At 37.5% G+C, this 22,255-nt stretch overlaps 2 protein-coding genes across 3 annotated transcripts; one reads left to right on the top strand and one right to left on the bottom strand.

Annotated features, from left to right (window-relative positions):
* The first annotated feature begins 668 nt into the window (after positions 1 to 668).
* LOC127804289 (glutathione S-transferase DHAR3, chloroplastic) lies at positions 669 to 3,903 on the top strand. Its single transcript, XM_052341136.1, has 6 exons — positions 669 to 955; positions 1,055 to 1,145; positions 1,271 to 1,414; positions 2,372 to 2,489; positions 3,135 to 3,275; positions 3,622 to 3,903. The coding sequence occupies exons 1-6, from the start codon at positions 727 to 729 to the stop codon at positions 3,706 to 3,708; spliced, it is 810 nt and encodes a 269-aa protein (XP_052197096.1). The 5' UTR covers positions 669 to 726; the 3' UTR covers positions 3,709 to 3,903.
* A 125-nt stretch (positions 3,904 to 4,028) lies between these two features.
* Positions 4,029 to 21,611, bottom strand: LOC127804288 (geranylgeranyl pyrophosphate synthase, chloroplastic-like). 2 transcript variants are annotated; one of them, XM_052341135.1, is made up of 3 exons: positions 21,431 to 21,611; positions 21,052 to 21,211; positions 4,029 to 5,068 (listed from the first exon to the last, which is right to left on the bottom strand). In XM_052341135.1, exons 2-3 carry the CDS (start codon positions 21,151 to 21,153, stop codon positions 4,133 to 4,135), a joined length of 1,038 nt encoding a protein of 345 aa, XP_052197095.1. In that variant the 5' UTR covers positions 21,154 to 21,211; positions 21,431 to 21,611; the 3' UTR covers positions 4,029 to 4,132. The 2 variants fall into 2 exon arrangements, with proteins under 2 accessions (XP_052197095.1, XP_052197093.1); XM_052341133.1 differs by having other exon boundaries at positions 21,052 to 21,611.
* Between the last annotated feature and the right edge of the window lie 644 nt (positions 21,612 to 22,255).

Genomic DNA, 22,255 nt, shown 5'->3' with positions numbered 1-22,255 from the left:
AGTTAGAAATAAGCAGTTTAATTTTAATTAAGATGATTATTTGATGAAAATACAAAATTAAAAAATATAAGTTAATGGGGATGGGATAGGCATCCCTACAAGGTGGATACCATAAAACCTGTGTCCACCTCATGCTTGCCAACAAGCACAAATTTCTCATATACTCACCCTTACAATGTAAAAACTTTTCTTATATGTGCCCATTCGAGTCGAACCCCTCGAATATTTGAGACACGAGTAATTTTGTCACCCTTATTTACAAATGAGCCCAAACCTTTAACATTTGAGTACTTAAACAAACTTATATGTTAGTCGAAACAAATTAAGCATTCTTAAAACTCAAATTCTAACTCATTCATTGATTAAATTTAAAAATTAAATCCAAATTTATTTATATAAGTAAAAATAAACTTAAACAAATCCAAATTAAACTGACCATAGTAATGCCTCTGTTCATTTACAGACACTCGCACTGCCTATTGTCTATAAATTACACTTCGACTGAGGGGCTTATTTGTAACATTTTATTAAATGTAAGGGGGTAAAAGTATATCCAGCCCAAACCACGAGGGCAACACGTAATATCTTAGTATTCTTTGCTTCAACTGTCGGCGTGTCCACTCATCAACGGCAAAAGGAACAGAATCAATATATATATCTGACGGCGCTTAGGCCAAAGAACAAAAGGTAGCAATCCAATCGAAGCTGAGCCGCAGCGGGGAGGCAATGTCGACCGCCAGGCTACATCCCTTTGCCTCGCCTCTTGCGACAACCATCGAAAACCTTGCCGGCAACCTCCATTTCGCTCGCAGCCGCCCCATTTTGACCTCAAATTTGGGCCACAGGAGGCGACGTACGATCAAGAGGAGCCTCACCGTGTCCTCTTCGGCCGTCTCCGACCCCCTCGAGGTCTGCGTCAAAGCTTCCCTCACTACCCCTAACAAGCTCGGCGACTGTAAGTCCCTTAAAGTTTTCATCTTCAGTTCCTACTTTCCAGTATTTTGTCAGGAACCAAACTTGGATTTATAATTGTTTGGTGTTATTGTTCTTTCAGGCCCCTTTACGCAAAGGGTTTTGCTGACTCTGGAGGAGAAGCATCTGCCTTATGACATGAAGCTGGTTGATCTGGCCAAAAAACCAGAGTGGTAATGAATTATAGTAATCGGTCCTTATGTCAACTAATTTTGATTTACCTGTTTCCCATATATGCAATGGGAACACCTCGTCTTGCTCGAGGTTTTGACCTTACGCTATCATTTTCTGAGTCTAGGTTCTTGGAGATAAGTCCAGAGGGTAAAGTTCCAGTGATAAAAATTGATGAGAAGTGGATTGCGGATTCGGATGTCATCACCCAAGCATTGGAAGAGAAGTTCCCTAATCCACCTTTGGCAACACCGCCAGAGAAGGCTTCAGTGTATGTTCAGTTTCCTTTAGTGCATGCTTGCTCACATCATTGAGCTTGCTGCTAAATGAGTTTGGAGTGGAGTTTATGATTGAGATTTTCACAAGTAGTTAGCATTTTGCTGCTTTATGAGCTGCATTGAGCTGGAAAATTTCAGTTTTTCTATTGCTTGTAGATGCTCTGAAATACAAGTTGAGAAGCCTCCCAACTGAGCATGGATTTGACCTAGTAGAAGTTTGCCACAACTTTAGTGTTCACATTGATGTCCAAATGTTTTGTTGAAATATGCAAATAGGATTTGTGACTTGAGAAGTTTTGAGTGAATAAGATAAGAAGGAAAATGGAATTTGAATGCCCATCTCTAATATGGTATAAATAAGAGGAAATCAGGATCAAACTTAGTTTTTCTTGGAAATGTAGTTGGCAGGCAATTATATTGTAGCACATGTTCATGATAAGTATCTTTAAAATTTGCCTCGGATCCTCTTCTAATAAAAGTTTGGAGAATCTAAATTGGACATTTTACTTTCACCAATAGTAGACATTTTTGGCATCCACCCACTTATTATGTGACTGAACACATACCTAGGTGTCTTAGTTAATTGAATGAGCATTTAGAATAACGTGGTACACTGAGTTGTCAAACATAAAGTTGCTCCTTTGTAACTGAAAGGTCATGGGTTCAAGTTATAGAAACAATCTCTTTGCAAAAAAAGAAAACAAGGGTAAGATTGTGTACAAAAAAGAATTGTCTTCTAACCTCTCAAAATGGGGAGTCTCGGGTACTAGGAATTCCCTTTTACTGAGCTGTCAACTTTGCACATCTGTAAGAATTGTATTTCCTGTCATCTATTTTATTACATTGTTTTTCTCAAGTTGATGTCAAATTGCATTCTCAGGTAATGCAGAACAACTGATTGTGATATAGTGAGAAACAACTGCTTTCATGTATTTAATCTTCTTTTGCAGTGGATCAAAGATCTTTTCCACCTTCATTGGTTTTCTTAAAAGCAAAGACCCCAATGATGGAACAGAGCAAGCATTGCTCGGCGAACTGACTGCTTTCAATGATTATCTCAAAGAAAATGTGAGTCATGTGTTATGACATTATCATTATTAGATTATGTTTATTTCTTTTTTGCATTCTTATGTTTATTTCTTTGTTTGGGAATAATATTGGCCTTCAAGTACTGAAGCTTATTCACCTTAACATCCACCTGTCCCCATCCTATCAAAATAGCGTTAAAGTTTGTCGTATACTTGGGCAGTCAACTTCTGCTGGCAGCTACTTGCTGTCCTTTGTTCATTTGTTCATCTCTTTACAACATTATCTCTTTTTCCCAAGTGCATGGGGAGATTAAAAACATCACATTGATTATTATATTCTTTTTGAACACAACTACAACATGTCAATCTTTTATTCCAGTAGTCCACTACATAAATTCTAGATTTCTATTCATTTCTATCCGTTGCTATATCTTTTGTAAGACTCCTATACTTAATATCAAACCTAAGTGTCTCTCACCAAACAGTTTTTCATTTGTTTAGAATTCATATTTATTTTATTTATTTGATGAGTTTTATGTTGACTGTCGGCTACTTAACACAACCTCCTCTTTTATTCAGGCTTGGGACCAATAGTAGATAAGAATCTGTAGGTGGAGTTATATTCTTTATGAAGTAAAACAGAAAAGAATGCATCTCATATTTATGCTCTGTTCTTGTTTAAAAGGGCCCTTTTGTGAATGGAAAAGCAGTATCTGCTGCAGACTTGTCCCTTGGACCAAAGCTATACCACTTAGAGATTGCACTGGGGCACTACAAAAATTGGTCTGTTCCAGATTCACTTCCTTATGTGAAGTCCTACATGAAGGTAAATAAGTCCAGCCTTGGACACATTTACTTGTATATTGCAAGCATTCATCATATTATTTTGCAGGTTTTAAGTTTATATTAGTTTTTTTTTAGTTACACTCTCCACTATACTACAAGTTTTTTAGCTTACCCTCTCCATTACACACAGACTTTCGTTAATGTATTATGGGAACTCTTGGTTTTTAATCGGTTCTAGTTGCCAATCTGTCATGAAAATGTTGTCTTTCCATAAAAATTTAGTGCTCATTTCAGATTGTTTCATGCCTTAATTTATGTGAACAGCTAACGGTGGATAGTTTTTTGCCAATATGTTTTTATTCCTTTGTACAAATCTTTAAATGCAGACCATATTCTCCATGGATTCATTTGTCAAAACACGGGCATTGACACAGGATGTGATTGAGGGTTGGCGACCAAAAGTGATGGGTTAATTCCTGCTAGTCATCTGACCTTCAACTCTTGTTGTCTACATTTCTACGGGAGAGAGAAATAATAGAAAGGCTTAATACTGTAAGCTACTGATAAGGTCTGTATACTAGCCTTGAAACGAAATCTAGTTCTTGTTTAATTGTACATATCATCGGCTCAATGCATTTGCCCAAATTAAAGGGCAAACTTTCAATTTCTCCCATAGGTTGTGCATATGAGCTTAACTGGATTTGATGATTGGGGCTGTGCTTTTATTTTTTTCTTGTTTTTTAGAAATTTCAACAAAATAATTTACACAAAAATTACTTGCATATGTGTAGAATTACTTGCATTATATGCACTGGATAACAAATATTTGTTCCACTTTTACATACATTATACACCCCCTTTCCAGCAAGCAAAATAGAGAACAATTCTTACAATAGACTAATTTTGTCTATGAGCAATGTAGTTAGCCAAGTGATATAGTGGTGCAGCCTTTTTTGGGTCGAAGTAGTGAAGCTCTTCCATGGCTTTGGTCAAGAGTTCACTGGCAAACTTCTGAGCCTTGTCCAGGCCCATCAGCTTCGTATAGGTCGCCTTATTGGTGGCCAAATCCTTCCCTGCAGTCTTCCCCAACTCCTCCGATGACTTGGTGGCATCCAAAACATCATCAACCACCTGAAACAACAACCCAATACACCTAGCATACTTCCTCAGCCTCTCCACCTCATTCACATTCCCTCCTCCCATGATCGCCCCACATACTACTGAAGCCTCCAGGAGCTTGGCTGTTTTGTGCACATGAATGTATTCCAGCTCATTCAAATTCACTTGCTTCCCTTCACTACAAATGTCCACAACTTGCCCCGCCACAAGCCCTTCTGACCCAACCGCTGAACCCAGTTCAGCAATTGCTCTAACCACCCGGTCAGGTGAAACATGAACAGTCCTCGCTGCTACATGCTCGAAAGCAAGGGAAAGGAGAGCATCACCAGCTAGAATAGCCATGGCTTCGCCAAAAGCCTTGTGGTTGGAGGGCTTGCCTCTCCGAAGGCCATCGTTGTCCATGCATGGCAGGTCATCGTGGATAAGTGACATGGCGTGGATCATTTCCACAGCACAAGCCATAGGGATCGCCAGCAACTCATCTCCTCCCACCAACTCACAGGAAGCGATGCACAGGACCGGTCTTACACGCTTTCCCCCAGGAAGAAGAGAGTACCTCATAGCCTCGTGAATCTTTACCGGTTCCTGTAATGGAACTGCCTCATCTAGCGCTTTGTTCACGTCAATTGCCTTCTTCTTCATGTATTCTTCGAATTGAAAATCTGAAACTTGGTAGTTGTCTGGGCTGCCTGTGGATTCTTCAACATGTAGTGGCTGCACAAGCGGTGAGTGTACAACGTGAGTCTCCTGAACTTTGGTAGAAACAAGTTTAACATATCTCGATGGCGTTTTTATGGGATTTCTGAGACCATTGAAGGAATTTTTGAGAATGAGCGAGCTCTCATTTCCGGAGATAGTTGCTGGCAACACCATTGAAACAGACATTTTGAGAAATCAAAGCTCTCTTGATGCTATGCTATGTATGAGCAAAATCCCATTTATAATGCCAAATAATGTGCCGAGATGCCTATTTCATTGTCCATGCCTATTGCTAATGGTTATTCCACTTCAGGCAGTTTGGACTCTAGTGCCAACTACCCACACAAACGCATGTAATCTTTTCTCTTTGGTGAAAACCTATGGTACTGTCACTTTGGTAGTCTAGATAGCTGGATGTTGTATTTTTGTGCTAGAGTTTTTGTATTTGAGTCCCCTAGCTTCTTCTCTCCCCTTTTAAGTCCTGATGTGATGCGGTCTTCTACCATGTGTATATCTGGGTTTAAAGGGCGAAAGGGGACTCATAATGCTATCACGAAATCATATCGAGATTCTTTTAAGTGTGTTTAACTTTGTTAAGATCAGTTTAACTCCGATTTAACTCTTTATACTATTAAAAAAGGTGTATGTTCTGCAACTATTAAGTGGAATCATATTTTTTGCCAAAGAAAGAAAAGTTCTTGATTATCCTCGCCAAAGTAGCTAAAATTACCTGCTTGAGATGAGGGTGTTTGTGTTTTGAATAGCATGGATTTTCCCTCTTGACTATTACTTTTGGCAGAATGTGAACTTTGTTATCAAAATATAAATTAAAAACAAATAGGAACTAAATTGGTCTTGAAATGATTATGTTTAACAAGAGTATTGTTTGCTTTGGTTCACAGATGCATGAACATGACCTGATCACACAGTTGTATTGTAAAAAGTCCGTGCAAAGAAAAAACGTGACCTCTTATAAAATAAAAATAAAAACCGGAAATTTGTTTAAAAAAAAAAGAAAGAAAAAGAAAAGGCCAAAAATAAAGGGAAAGAGTATTTCAGCAAATTTGATTCCAAATACAGATTCGCGGCCAGAAACTCCCGAAAACCACCAAAACACCAGGCTGCAGTTTTGAAGGCATCCCAAGCTCCAAATGTTGTCCATAAACTAGGAGCAAACCCAGTGAGTATAAGAAATCATGCTAATACCATCAAAATCTCATAGGAATAAAATGACTTTGTTAATATTGAAAAGGAAAAAAATCAAAATCAATTACAAAAGCCACCACCGATTTTATAGATGAAAGATTTTTGTATGAAATTATCAATTTTCCATTTAGCGAATTTGATATATACACGCATATTAGTAACAGGCACCTAAAAGTTGAAAGAGCTCGGAAGCACAAGTCTCTCTTGACCATTGAATACGCAATCAGCATGCTGCTGCCTGCTGCGCTGTGTAGTTTATGATCTATAACAGTTTTCATGCAAAGACAATACAGCATTTCTTGGCGGCCAGAGTCCAACAAGACCTGAAGATGCCGATCCTAACAAACGAAGCATGCAATAGAATAGAATACAAGTCCCAAACACCTTGAAACTATAAAAAGGAATTAACTAGCAGGTACAGATATAATAACCATGTGAACCAGACATATTGTCATTACATAATGAATATATCGTCAATTCCAATCATCATGAACAACTTGTGTAGCAATTTACAGTAGGGAAATTCTATCCCTATCATGAACAACTTGTGTAGCAATTTACAGTAGGGAAATTCTATCCCTAGCCCGTCAAATTACTCTTCACAGCCCACACCATGCAAAATTCTACACTAATTTTAAAATTTCCATTTTAGCCCCAACCCACTACCTCCTCCGACCACCCCGACCGTCGCCTCACCTCTCTTTTTCTCCCGCACCATATACACACAAACACACCACATACTCTCCCTCTCTCTGTGCAATGGTCGTGAGCCGTATCAGAAAGAGAGAGAGAGACAGAGAGTGGGTCGGCCATGGCAGCCGCAGCCATGAAATCATGTGTGTGTGTATATATATGTGTGTGTGTGTGTGTGTATATATATATATATATGGTGTATGTGTGTGTGTGGGGGGGTCAGGCATGGCAGCCGACCCACTCTTTGTCTCTCTCTCTCTCTTTCTTTGATACGGCTCACAACCATTGCATAGAGAGAGGGAGGGAGAGTGTGTGTGGTGTGTTTGTGTGTATGTGTGTTTGTGGTGCAGGAGAAAAAGAGAGGTGAGGCGACGGTTGGGGTGGTCGGAGGAGGTAGTGGGCTATGGGGCTAAAATGAGAATTTTAAAATTAGTGTAGAATTTTGCATGGTGTGGGCTGTGAAGAGTAATTTGACGGGCCGGGGATAGAATTTCCCTTTACAGTATTAAGAGAAAAGTTCTATGTTGCAAGAATAGAGAAGTAAGAGATGAACACAGAGAGAAAGAGAGAGTACAGAGAAGAAAGGCTACAAAGAAATTGGAATCGACAAGCAGAAAGACTCTTTGCGAAGATATCAGCACTTTATATTCTAAAGGAATATATCAAACCTCAACATCACCATTGAAAATTGTTATTGGTGAACATCAAACGATGTCGTTTTGAGTCAAGGAAGTGGAGGGCCACAATCGGCAACCTCGGGCTCCCTTATGGTGCTTGCTGGATGGCCACGTGACAACCATCCTCGCCTCTAGATGGCGCCTGATTGCTCTCTTTCGTGGGAATATCGATCGTGTTGCACGATCCAATCTTGGCCATCCAACTTACCTTATGAAGCTCCATCCCAGCCGTCCAGAATTGCTATTTATCTCTCGCATCGGGATTTGAAGTGATAGCCAAAGCAAGAAGGAAAAATTGGAGGATTTCTCGATTAGTCGAGGGGGTGCCTTGTGGGTTCCTTCGTTTTTGCTCTATAAAGCTCTATATATATTTTCTTCTTTGTTTTCTGGTTCGATAGGTTGAGCCACTAATCTGTATTAGTGATTAGTGGGCATTTTGTTAGCGAACCAGTGATGTATAGAGAGTATTTGTGAGTCGTTTTTCTCGTTGGTGTAATCTCTTTTCTCATATAGTGCAGTGAGCTCTTCTTACTAGAGCTCAACGTGGACGTAGTCTCGATTTGGCGCAAACCACAGTAAATCTCTCTGTGTTACTTTCTCTTCTTTTTTTTTGCTATGTGCATGTTTTATGCTTATGGTTTATGCTTCCGATTGAGTCTCTATGGTTGGGTCTAAAGGTTTTCAGTGGTATCAAGGCTGTGTTTGTGTGTGGCTTGTTTACTATTTTTTTTGCCCAGCAAGTGCTATCAGAGCCATTTCTTTGATACGCATTGTTTAGGTTTTTGATCCTCTCAAAGTCGATGTGTTCAAATCTAGGGTTTTCTTCGTGCCGATCGTCCTGTCTGAATCTCTAGGGTTTTCTGAAGAGTCTCGGTTAGTGGGTGTTTACTGTGTGTCTCTGTCAGTGTTTAGGGTTTTCTTAGGATACCTTCGTGCAAGGCAAAGATGACAACAACTCGATTTGAAATCGGAATATTTGATGAGAAAGGAGATTTCAACAATTGGAAAAAGAAAATGAGAGTTTTACTCTCTAATCATAAAGTGCTTATTGCAATGGAGCCAGATGATAAAAAATGGTCCAATGAGCAAAATGCTAGGACCAATGAGATAAGTGAGGAGGCATTCAATTTGATATTCCTCCATTTGGGGGATACTGTGATTAGAAAGGTAGACGGTATGACTAACCCTTTTAATCTTTGGAATAGACTTGAATCTCTCTATGCTGTCGTTTCTGCTCCTAATTTAGTTTATTTGAAAGGCATGCTATTCAATTTCAAAATGAATGCATCAAAATCTATGGATGAAAATATAGATGAATTTACTAAACTTACATTGTTGTTAAGGGGTACTGAGTGAGGCAATGATACTGTTAAATTCATTATCTGATGATTATAATGTGCTTAACATGCTTTACAGTATACTGGTATTGTGCCTACTTTAGAACTTGAAATCTCTATAATTAAGGCTATGGAATTAGAATTACATACTTCTAAAAGGCTTGGTAATAATCTGTTTGTTAAAGAAAGTTTGAAAAAAGGCACAATGATTTTAACACTGATCAGAATAGGGGTTTGGGACCTAAGGGTAAACAAAAAGAAAAGAAGGGAAAACAAAAGCAAACTACATGGAAATGTTATCACTGTGAGAAGGAGGGACACATCAAGAAATACTGTTATGATTTTATTAAAAAACAGAAATAATGGGGGAATGCAACTATAGCTGCTAGTAGCTCTAATGCTTTAGCTGAAGTTTTAAATGTATCATGTTCTTCTACTGCTAATGAATGGATAGTGGATTCAATGTGCTTTTTTCATATGTGTCCAAACATTGAATGGTTTCAAAACTTTAGCACTAGAGAAACTAGAACTGTTTATATGGGAAATAATCATTCATTAGTATTCAAGGTATAGGTGATATCTCTCTGAAATTACATGATAACAAAATCAGAATGTTAAATGATGTAAGATATGTGCCTGGTTTAAAAAGAAATTCGATCTCTCTTGGTACCTTGGATGAATTAGGGTTTTTTTATAAAGCTGAAAATGGTTTCATCCATGTGTTCAAAAATGATGATCTGGTTATTACCGGTATTAAGAAGCATGGATTATATGTCTTGAATGGTTATTGTCATATATCATCTGCATGTGTAGCTAAATCTGATAGAACAGATCTCTGGCATTTAAGACTTGTCATATGAGCCAGAAAGGGCTGTAAGCACTGTCAAACCAAGATTACCTTGGTCTAGTGTCTGCAAACTCCTTGGCTTCTATGAACCTTGTACTCTAGGTAAGAAACACATGTTGAGCTTCCAAAAAAGAACTCACCTAGCGAAGGCATGCCTGGAATACTTACATGTAAGCCTTTAGGGTCTTTCCCAAATCCTCTCTCAGGGTGGTAACAAATATTTCTTGTCCATTGTTGATGATTTTACTAGAAAGGTTTGGATATTTTTACTAAAAACTAAGGATCAAACCTTTGAAAAATTTAAAACATGGAAGACCTTAATTGAAAACCAAACTGATAAAAATATTAAAATTCTAAGAACAGACAATGGATTGGAGTTTTGCAATAGGGAGTTTGATGAATGTTGCAACACCCATGGCATATTTGGGCATAGGACAGTAAAGAACATCCCTCAGCAAAATGAAGTTGCTAAGAGGATGAATAGAACCCTATTAAAAAAGGTCAGGTGCCTTTTATTTATTATTGGAATGCCTAAAACTTTTTGGGGAGAAGCTTTATCTACTGCTACTCAATTAGTGAATAGGAGCCCTTTGATAGTGACCAACCTTAGGTGCCCTGAGAAAACATGGACTAGGAGAAAATTAAACTTAACTTATCTAAGAGTCTTTGGGTGTGAAGCCTATGCTCACCAATTAGAAGGAAAATTAGACCCTAGGGCCATTAAACGTGTCTTTGTTTGGTATAAAGATGGGACCAAGGGTTATCGGTTATGGGATAGAAATTCAGGTGGAGTTAAAATAATTATGAGTAGGGATGTAATATTCAATGAATCAGTTTTCCCATGCAAACTTAGTAACACTGAAGATGACCCCAAACCTAGCATCCTTGATGACTTTGTAATAGGTGGTAGTACCCAAATTGAGGTGGAGCAACAGGATCTTCCTGCTGCTCTCATTTCTCAAGTCCCTAACACACAAGTTGATTCCTCAACCCAAGAACAAATCTCTGATCAGGGAAGTGATCATGAGGCCCAAGCTGATGACCTTGAGGCTGAGGAGCATGATACTCCTCAACAAGACCTTAGCAATTATCAATTGGCCCAAGACCAAACCAGGAGGACTATTAGACCTCCTGCTAGATATGCATACTCAAACTTAATTTTTTGTGCTTTAATAGCAGGTATGGAGATGAGAAGCAGTGAGCCATCTTGCTATGAAGAGGCTATCAGCTCTCATGACTGCTCTAAGTGGAAACAAGCCATGGATGATGAGATGGTATCTTTAAAGGTGAATGAAACTTGGAAACTGGTCCCAAGGCTTGATAAGTAGAAGTTGATTAAGTGTAAGTGGTTGTTCAAGCATAAAGAAGGTATGTCTCTCTCTGACCCTTTAAGATACAAAGCAAGATTAGTAGTTAAGGGTTTTTCACAAAGGGAAGGAATAGACTATACTGAAATTTTTTCACTTGTGGTTAAATTCAAAACTATTCGCATGATGCTTGCTATTGTTGTGCATTTTGATTTAGAATTTGAACAATTAGATGTCAAAACTGCATTTCTACATGGTGATCTTGATGAACTCATTTATACAACTTGCTACATATATTGACACTCATCATCCTAAACATGTCTATTTACTTAAAAAATCATTGTATGGATTAAAACAATCTTCTAGGCAATGGTACAAAAAATTTGATAATTTCACTGTTGAGATTAGTTTTACTGGAAGTAAATATGATAGTTGTTTTTACTATATGCTTTATGATATCCCTGTTTATCTCATTTTGTATGTAGATAATATTTTGTTAATTAGCAAGTCTAAGTCTAAAATATGTGAATTGAAATCTTTGTTAATTACAAATTTTGACACGAAAGACTTAGGACTTGCTAAGAAAATTTTGGGAATGATAGTTTAGAGAAATAAGAGTAAAAACAGTTTGAAAATACACCAACATGACTACTTGTTTAAAATTGTACAAAAATTTGGCATGGCTGAGTGTAAACCTATTAATGTTCCCTTAGCTGGATATTTATTTTGTCTAAATCTCAGTGTCCATCTTCTGAATCTGAAATTATTAAAATAGAAAACATACCATATGCTAATGTGATTGGAACCATAATGTACTCAATGATAAGTACCAGGCCAGACCTTGCATATTCTATATCTCCACTCAGTAGGTTTATGTCTAACCTTGGGAAAATTCATTGGGAGGCTTTAAATATGTGTTGAAATATATTAACGATTCCTTAAGTGTTGGTTTAAATTTTGAGAAAAGAGGTGATACTCTTGACTTAATGGGATTTGTAGACTCAGATTTTGCAGGGGATAGGGATTCCCGTAAGTCCACTACAGCCTTCTTCTTCACCTTAGGAGGCAACTGCATCAATTGGAAGTCTCAACTGCAGCCTTTAGTTGCTCTATCTTTCACTGAGGCAGAGTATGTGGTTGTTACTGATGCTTTCAAGGAAGCCATCTGGCTTCAAAGTTGTAACACCCCAAATTTTCTAGGCGTGTTATAACTTAGGATTTCAGAAATATAGAAATTTTTCCATATCACAATCGCTGACATACATCACATAAATTTCCAACAATCCTAATTTCACCTTCTCAGCCTAACAAACCCGATAATCATACAGCTAAGATAGGTGATATCATTACAAATGCGGAAGCTCGATTGAACCTGATATGGTACACAACCATAATGCTTTATTTATAATATAAGAAATCGTTCAAGACGTTTACAAACGTATTACATGGATATCATTTCTCGAAAGCGATAACCAAAGGCCTCAACATAACCAAATCATACTAAGGTTCCCATCAACTGAATTTCTCTTACATACATAAAGATATGCTAAAACATGTTACAAACAGCAAAACGAACTTATCCTTCAGCCATCTCTTTTCCCTTAGAACCGTTTGTCGAACCTGGAACGTTTGAATATTCCAGGGACATAGTCCAATTAAAAGATGAACCTTCTAGTGAGAACTCCAAAACAGTTTATATACATACATGAACAGATATAAAACGTATGAGAAAACAACGAGGACTACTCCGAAGTGCCTCATGAACATGTCAACTTCTTCCAACGAGAGCTTTCTCAGTGGCGCACGCATAGCGCCTCTTGGGAAGTCCCTAACCATGTGATCACCTCGGCCTGACCTCATAGAACTCATTCAAACACCACATCTGTTATCCCTTAAACTCACAGTCTTCCCCACGAGAGCTTTCTCGATGGCGCACGCACAGCTCCTCTCGGGGGATATCCCGACTTTTGCCCTCGAACAACAACATAAAGGTAGAATAGTATGGCCACACGGATTTTATGAATGCAATAGTTGAAAACCAACAATATATATTTTTCAAGAAATTACATTTCATTTATGCAACATGATTTCATATAAGAGAACAATATGATTTTGCGTACAAAAACGTTACTCAAAACATGTTTCATGCAATAGTAGTCTCACGTAAGAGAACAAAAAATAGGATTTGGAGTATAGGAGTCTCACCTTGACTTAATTTCAAAATTCCTCAAAATTTGTGTAAATCCTTAAGTCTTCTGAGCAAACCACATCCTCACACGCCTTCACGCGTTGAGCAAGTGCTTCTTCTCCTCTATCCACTAAGCTCGAAGCACTCTTGTCTAGCACGAATTTATCACAATTTAGAATGAGAAAACCCTTGGCCATGAGCACCCTATTTATAGGTTTCGAAACTTGGCCACCAAGTAAGTCACAATCATTTCAAATCTTTTGTAAATCTTCCAAAATATTCCAATCATTTCAAATCTTCTAAATATTCTCTAATTATTCCAAATCTTCTAAGATATTCTCTAATCATTCCAAATCTTCTTAGATTTTCTGCAATTATTTTTTATCTAAATCAAATCTTATCCAATCAAATCTTATTCAAATCAAATCAAATCTCATCAAATCTTATGAAATAAGTCATCATTAACTTTCATCTTATCTCTAAAGTCATCATGAGACTTTATCCTTAATCTCTCATGCCCCTAGGAAAAAAGGTTTCAATAATTATACTTTGACCCAAACTTTTCAGGTAATTGCACTTAGACCCTTTTCAACTTGGTCCCTAGGCCAATTTTTAATTGCATTTTAGTCCCCGAAGAAAGGACTAATTACACTAAAACCCCTGATTTTTAGGTAAATTACACTTTTACCCGAATATCAAAAAATTATGATTTTGCCCCTAGCTCAAAAACCGAACAATTCCCCTAAGACTTTCATAACCCTTTGAAATGTCCTAAAACTTTCATTTGACCCTTAAAGATTTTCAAAAAAATATCGTTTCGACCTCTCTCTATCAATTTCGAAAAACTATACTTAGGCCCGAATCTTCGTTTTGGCTACAAACCCTTTTGTTTCTTCCAAAAACTACTGAAGGGTTGCTCTACATACCAAATATGAACTTCCTCGGGGTTTCGTTAACTTCTCGATTGCCCCGTACGATAATTCGATATTTCAACCTAAATCACAACTGCCTTTTCAGCTGTACTGGGAACTGTTCCCGATCCAATTTCTTTATGTGCCATAAATTATACCTCGAGATGCTTGACGATGTCACATCATTTTCCTTAAGCATCTAGGCTCCAGGGCACTCCCTGCAGCTGATTCGGCAACTAATTACCCTTTCAAGCCCATTTTTCGGTATTTTAAACTTACTTAAAATACGTGGCAATCTCACAAAAATATGAGGTATTACAAAGGTCTCTTAAGGGAAATCCATGTCTTACATGTTAAGGTCACGGTATTTTCTGATAGCCATAGTGTTATTTATTTATGTAAAAATCTTATTTATCATGAAAGAACTAAGCATGTGGATGTAAAATATCATTTTGTAAGAGATCGGGTAATTGGTGGAGCTGTTACTATCCTTAAAGTGCCCACCAAGGACAATCCAGCTGACATGGGAACAAAGGTAGTGACTGCAGCTATGTTCAAGCACTGCTTGCGCTTGCTGCATGTCGAAGTTGGTTAATCCAAACCAACACAAGCAATGAAGGTGAGAATGGAAGCATGCTACACGAATATGAGAGTGTGAGTCAAGGTAGAGATTGTTATTGGTGAAGCATCAAACGATGCCGTTTTGAGTCAAGGAAGTGGAGGGCCACGATCGACAGCCTCGAGCTCCCTTATGGCGCCTGTTGGATGGCCATGTGGCAACCATCCTAGTCTCCAGATGGCGCCTGATTGCTCTCTTCCGTGGGAATATCGATCTTGTTGTACGATCTAACCTTGGTCGTCCAACTTACCTTTATGAAGCTCCATCCTAGCCATCCAAAATTACTATTTATCTCTCATATCGGGATTTGAAGTGACAGCCAGATAAATGAGGAAAAATGGGAGGGTTTCTCGATCAATCGAGGGGGTGCCTTGTGGGTTCCTTCATTTTTGCTCTGTAAAGCTCTGTATATGTTTTCTTCTTTGTTTTCTAATTCGATTCGATAGGTTGAGCCTCTAATATGTATTAGTGATTATCAAGCATTTTGTTAGAGAACTAGTGATGTACAAAGAGTATTTGTGAGTCATTTTTCCCGAGGGTGTAATCTCCTTTCTTATATAGTGCAGTGAACTCTGCTCACCAAAGCTCAACATGGACGTAGCCCCGATTTGGGGTGAACCACAGTAAATCTCTCTGTGTTACTTTCTCATTTTTTCTGCTGTGTGCATGTTTTCTGTTTATGGTTTATGCTTCCGATTGAGTCTTTGTGGTTGGGTCTAAAGGTTTTTAGTGGTATCAAGGCCGTGTTTGTTTGTGGCTTGTTTACTATTTTTTGCCCAGCAAAAACCTTCTCTCGAACGAAGTGAACATCAAATAATAATAGGCTTAGAAGGCTATACTCTTGGCAGCAGTCTGTCACACCAAATAATAGGCTTAGTTAGAAGGCTACTTAAAACCAATTTTAGAGAAAAGGGACTCCAGCCACAATACTTCAGCAACTCCATCAGCGAACAATGAAAGATTGTTTTCTAGAACTCCATACAACCAAAATAAACACAAAGACCACCTGTAGAACGCCTGGTCAGTTTACAACAACCACAGCCTGCATCAGTAAACACTTTTGGGGCAAGTGTTGAGGCAAGTTTAAATTTCAATCCAAGCCCAATAGCGCCCTCAATATACCTGACCAATCATTTACAAGCAACCCAATACTGCTATCTAGGAGAAACAAGAAACTGACTCAACTTGTTAACAGAGCAACCAATCTCAGGCCTTGTATATGTAAGATATTGCAAAGAGCCAACAGTTCTATAGAAAAAGGGATCCCCTTCTTCATTGAAAGAAACACCAGCTGTAATAGGAGTAGAAGTAGGTTTGCTATCCTGCATCCTAGTCTTGACTAACAGATTGGACTGATAGATACAAACCAGAATCACTCTATAAGCCTCAAAGCCAAGAAAATAGTTAAGAGATCCAAGAACCTTCAAAGTAAAGGTGGAAGCTAAATCTTTAATAAAAGAGTACGCCAAAGGATCACTATAACCAGTTATAAGTACGTCATCAACATATACTAAAGCATACAAGACTCCTGCCCTAATATGCTTAACAAAAGAAGAGACATCAGAAACATCATTATGAAAGCCCCAAGAGTGCAAAGCAGACTTAAATTTATGAAACCAGGCACAAGGGGCCTGTTTGAGACCATACAGAGCGTTCTTCAGCTTACAAACATGAGAGGGATAACAGAACTCTGAAAACCTTCAGTTTGATACATAGACAATTTGTAAATTCCCATTATGAAATGCATTACTTATATCAACTTGTAATTTCCCAACCAAAAGAGACAGCCATAGTAAGAAGAACCCTGATAATAGGAGCCTTAATAATAGGACTATAAGTCTCAGAAAAATCAATAACAGGAGTCTGATAAAACACTTTGGCAACTAAACAAGCCCTGAATTTCAACACGGAGCCATCAAGATTATATTTAATCCTAAAAACCCACTTACATCCAATCAAATGCATATCTGAGGAATAAGGAACCAATTCCCAAGTGTTGTTAGCTTGAAGAGCAGCGTACTCTTCATGCATAGATTGATACTGTTTAGGACTCAGCAAAGCTTCCTTAACAGATTATGTTTTTGTTCTAGTAGTATAGTAGTGGAGAGATAATGATGGGGAAATAGCTTAGGTTTAAAAATACCACTCTTAGATCTAATTTGCATGGGGTCGATGGAAAAAACTGAAGATGGTGAGGGATGGAAAGAAGAAACAGGATGAAGAGAAGAAGAAGACTTAGACTCAGTAGAAGAGTCTAAAGGTAGTTGAGGTACAGAAACAGCAGAAGAAACTGAAGAGGAATTATTGTTGAATTTTGACTTAGTAGCTGCTGATGTGGTTTGAAGAAGTCAAACTAAATTAGGATTATCCATAACCAATAAATTAGCAAATATCTGATATTGTTTGTTAGTTATTTTGGCTGGATATTATGTCATATTATTTTCCTCTTTATGCTCATTTCAATTTACATTTTAGTTGTATAAATTGAAGTTTACGATTGAATAAAATATACGACTTTCGCTTTGATATTTTTTTTCCTTTCCATTTTCTTATTTCTTCGTAAAATACCAACAAGTGGTATCAGAGCATTTTTCTTGAGGGATCTGTGAGTTGAGAGAAACAAAAAAAACCATATTCACAAACACTCAAATTCATGCCAACAATCTACAAAGATGGAAGCAGAATCAAGTCACGGAATGCCGGCAACACCGATATTTGGTGGCGACAACTATCAAGTATGGGTTATTAAAATGAAAGTCCATCTCAAGGCACTAGATCTTTGGGAAGCAGTTGAGGAAGATTACGTAGTCGCTGATTTGCTAGCCAATCCAACTGTGAACCAAATAAAGATTCACAAGGAGAGGAAGACAAGGAAGGCTAAAGTCATGGCCTACTTGTATGCTGCAGTTTCTCCCAATATTTTCACAAAAATTATGAACTTGTCTTCAGCAAAAGCCATTTGGGATCATCTCAAAGAAGAATACCAAGGCAATGAATGAGTGAAGAATATGCAAGTGTTAAACTTAATTAGAGAGTTTGAAATGCAAAGAATGAAGGAGTCAGAAACTGTGAAGGAGTACACTGACATGTTGCTTAGCCTTGCTAACAAGGTGAGGTTGTTAGGTAAGGATTTTCCTGATCAAAGAATCATTGAAAAAATACTTGTTACACTTCCAGAGAGGTATGAAGTCACTATCTCTTCTCTAGAAAATGCAAAAGATCTGTCAAGCATTTCCTTGGCAGAGTTACTTAATGCTTTACAGGCTCAAGAACAAAGAAGGCTTGTGAGAATAGCAGGAGCCGTCGAAGGAGCTTTCCAGGCACAAAGAAGGCCCATCGGTGAAAAAAAGGTTTGGAATCACAACAAGAAGCTTGCAAATGCTGGAAACAACAATAGTGGAAATTATCCACCTTGCCCTTACTGCAAAAAAACCAATCATCCACAACACAAGTGTTGGTGGAGGCCCGATGTAAAGTGCAACAAATGTGGTCAATTAGGTCACATCACAATTGTGTGCAGATCACAACAACAAGAAGGAGAAGCTAGAGTTGCTGCTGACCAACATAAGGAGGAGGAGTTATTTTAACTCTACTCAAAAAAACCATAACCATGCCTATGCCCAAAAAAAAATGCCTATACCCAAAAAAAATGCCTATGCCCCAAAACCCATAACCATACCTATGCCTCATAACTATAAAATCATAAAATGCCCATATGTTATATCCAAGACATGCCAAAATTAAAATGCTTTGCATTTGCAGCCTCAAAGTTAAGGAGGAGTGTTGAATTTTGACTTAGTAGTTGCTGATGTGGTTTGAAGAAGTCAAAATAAATTAGAATTATCCATAACCAATAAATTAGCAAATATCTGACATTGTTTGTTAGTTGTTTTGGCTGGATATTATGCCATATTATTCTCCTCTTTATGCTCATTTCAATTTATATTTTAGTTGTATAAATTGAAGTTTACGATTGAATAAAATATACGATTTTCGCTTTGATATTTTTTTTCCTTTCCATTTTCTTCTTTCTTCATAAAATACCAACAATTATGAGAGGCTGAAGCAAACTAACTGGAGATGAGTTGGAATGAGAATTAAGAACAATATCAAATGGTTGTGCTACTTGAAGGGAAGCTGAGAAAGATGAACTGAAGGAAGACAAGTATTAAACAGTAAAACTTGGAGTTACAGAGGAGGTACTAAAAAGAATTAAGCCGAGAATATATATTCTACCAAAAAGGATTCACACTTATAACCATGATGAACCAGGCTATATCCAAGAAACACACATTTGGTAGAGTGAAAACTGAACTTGTGTCTAGAATAAGGTCTAAGATAAGCAAAGCTGGTGCAACCAAAAGGTTATAAGGAAAGAATAATCAGGTTGCTTGTGATACAACTTCTAAAATGGAAAAGTAAAATGAAGAACTGATGAAGGAAGCAGATTAACGAGGTTAAGCTATTTGAAAAGCTCGTACCCAGAATTTAAGGTATTTGAGCATGGGCAAGAAGGGTTAAGCCCATTTCTTCTATACGTCTAGATTTTCTTTTAGGTATACCATGTTGTTGATGAGTACAAGGACATGAAAACTGGGGTAAAATACCCTGTTGCTTAAGATAAGGAAGAAAAATTTTATATTCTTCTCCAATATCAGCTTGAAAGCTTATAATTTTGGTAGCATACTGTAGTTCAGCAAATTTGTAAAACTAAATAAATGTGGTTAAGGACTCAAATTTGAGTTTTCAGAGGATACAACCAGGTATACGTAGCATAAGCATCAACAAAGATGATATAGTAACAATAACCTTCAGTTGAAACAAAAGGAGCAGGTCCCTAAATATCCTGATTACTTTAATTCTAGGGGACTATGTGTAGTAATATTGCACTTACTAAAAGGCAACTGATAAGCTTTCCCCTTTTACAAGGAGCACAGAAAGGAAGTGATAAAATTGAATAAGGAAAGTAAGTTTGTTTATTAAGCACTTGTTGCATTACAACCACAGAAGGGTGGCCTAATCCAGCATGCCTGAGATTACAATTGTTTTCATCAGTTGACATATTAGTTGAACCTGGTTGTAACATAGAATTTTTCTTAGCAATAAAAGCTTCAGACTTATTAGATGACAAGCAAGTAACTTCAAATCAACTGAAAAGGAATTAGAAGATGATTTTGAATTTGATTGAATGACCAGCAGAAGAAGCTTGAGCTTGAGTTTTAGCAGGAATATGGTACAGTCCATCTTTAACCTTGCCTTTGAGGAGCACAACTCCTGATCTCTTGTCCTTGACAACACAATAATCATCATGAAATTCAGCTATAATATTATGATCTCGGGTAAGCTTAGAAATGCTTAGAACCAACATTTTTCAAAGGGTTTGAGATGGATGAGTGTGTGTAGGTAAGAAGCTACAACCAACATGATTAATAGAGAGCCTCTTACAACCAACAGTAACTTTGTCAGGACCACGATAATTAGAATGAATGGAAAGATTGTTCAAGTTTGAGGTAATGTGATTTGTTGCTCTACTATCTACATACCAGGATGGATCTGCTAATGACAATAAGCCCTTTTATTTCCTGATCTTCCTCCACCTCTTCCAGATCTATTAAAGTGTCTCTGTTCATATTACCTCCACCTCTCTTTTTATGTGAAAATGAACCAGCAGCAACATTGACAGAAAAGGCTCCTCCCAAATTTCCAGCTGAATTCTGCTGATTTCATTTTGTTCATGCATAAATAACAAATATTGAACCTTCTGAAGAGTTGTTCTTTATCAGAAACTGGTTCTCCAATTTCAGCTAAAGCATAGCTCAGTGATGTGATCTTTAAGATATAATCATTAACAGAAAGTGCACCTATGCATTCCCGAGTTCAATTGAAAAGACCTGGCAGTTGTTTGTTGAGCATACAAATTTTTCAAGACAGTCCACAACTCAGCTGAAGATTCGCAATGATTTACTAGTGCTAAAACCTCTTTAGTTATAGTTGAGAATAATCAACTAAGAAGTTGATCAGACTTTATCCAGGCTAAATATTCTTCATTTATCTTCTTTTCAACATTTCCAACTAAACACTCAACTTGAACAAATTTATCAGTAGTTCTGGAATCGGAAATAAGAGATCAAAGGCATGAATTGTGGCTAGAATTTGAGCCTTCCAGAACAGGTAATTATCAGATTCAAGGTTGATTGGATTGAAATTTAATACCTTCCCAAGAGATGAAAAATTGACACCTGATTGTATTGAAGAAAGATTCTGATCTGAATCGCATGACATTGAGTTTGAGAAATTAACTGGATCTGATGCCATGGTGATCTCTTTGGCTCTGATACCATATAGCAATTCGCAGTATCAAGAGAAAAGTTTGCTGTTGCAAGAACAGAGAACTAAGAGATGAACAGAGAGAGGAAGAACAGAGAAGAAAGGCTAGAGAGTTTATTCAAAGAATGATATCAGATAAACAAAGATCATACCAAATTGTGTTTATATACAGGATGAAATAAAGGAGAAACTGAATAACAAAAAGGTAACTAACTGTAGCTAAGCTATAACTAATGCACCATTGAGTTAGGTAAAGCCACGTTACTTGTAAGGAGTTACAGTCAATAGACTTTCTGAATTAATAGAGCTGCTAGAACACTTCTCTTGCGTACTTGGCTGGTCTGAGTGTCTTCATTCACATGGAGGATTATTTAGCTTATCCCATGCAGTTTAGGGACATGAGGAGAGACTAATGAAATGAAACTAGTAAGGACGCATCAAGAACAAAGGGAGAAAGATGGTTCAAGAGAACAGGAACGGATTATCTATGCCTCTTTTATCCTTGGTTTCAGATAACTTACTTCTTTTTGGGTCATATCTTTCAGGATAAGCTGAAAAGGTAATTTTATAAAATTTATTATTTATAAGTGAATGTTGGTTCAGGCTGGAGTCTCAAAGCCAAAGGTACTGCAAACCAAAATTTTACGGGACCATCCTTCTTGTAAATTTGATAACTCATCCTGATCTAATAGGTTCACTGCAGATGGAGCATGCTACATTATATCACTTTGGGGTTAAGGACAGAGCTTCCTTGTTTCACATTGTTATCACATGTATTTTTGTATGTTCATTATGATTTATTCTTACATGCATCTTCAGCTGTATCTAGCGCTCGCAGAAATAATTACTAATGTATTAATATGGACCAAGTTTATATCCTGCCATCTTTTGTTTATCAATGTATTGAGTGTTCACACATGCTTTCCAGCTATGTACTGATCATATTACTTTAGATTCTGCTAAAAAATTGCATGGCATTCGTTTTATTCACTGCTTTGTTCCAGAACATAAATGCTGATTTGCTGACGTTTTTTTCAAAAGGGATATGGAGATGGAGAATCTGAGCCTGAGAAATTCTTTAAAATCAACG

This window comes from Diospyros lotus, chromosome 6 (genome assembly GCF_014633365.1).
Source record: "Diospyros lotus cultivar Yz01 chromosome 6, ASM1463336v1, whole genome shotgun sequence".
Classification (NCBI taxonomy): domain Eukaryota; kingdom Viridiplantae; phylum Streptophyta; class Magnoliopsida; order Ericales; family Ebenaceae; genus Diospyros; species Diospyros lotus.
The sequence above is the reverse complement of the archived record's forward strand: the minus strand, read 5'-3'. Positions and strand labels throughout refer to the sequence as shown.

What these genes read in the sequence shown, in the direction of transcription:
- LOC127804289 (XM_052341136.1), top strand. Translation starts at nt 727, where the DNA reads ATGTCGACCGCCAGGCTACATCCCTTTGCCTCGCCTCTTGCGACAACC. An exon ending in CTGGCCAAAAAACCAGAGTG is followed by an intron (nt 1,146 to 1,270) that starts GTAATGAATTAT and finishes TTCTGAGTCTAG; the next exon opens with GTTCTTGGAGATAAGTCCAG. An exon ending in ATGATTATCTCAAAGAAAAT is followed by an intron (nt 2,490 to 3,134) that starts GTGAGTCATGTG and finishes CTTGTTTAAAAG; the next exon opens with GGCCCTTTTGTGAATGGAAA.
- LOC127804288 (XM_052341133.1), bottom strand. Translation starts at nt 21,153, where the DNA reads ATGGCATCAGATCCAGTTAATTTCTCAAACTCAATGTCATGCGATTCA. An exon ending in ATTTTTCATCTCTTGGGAAG is followed by an intron (nt 5,069 to 21,051) that starts GTATTAAATTTC and finishes CCGCTTGTGCAG; the next exon opens with CCACTACATGTTGAAGAATC.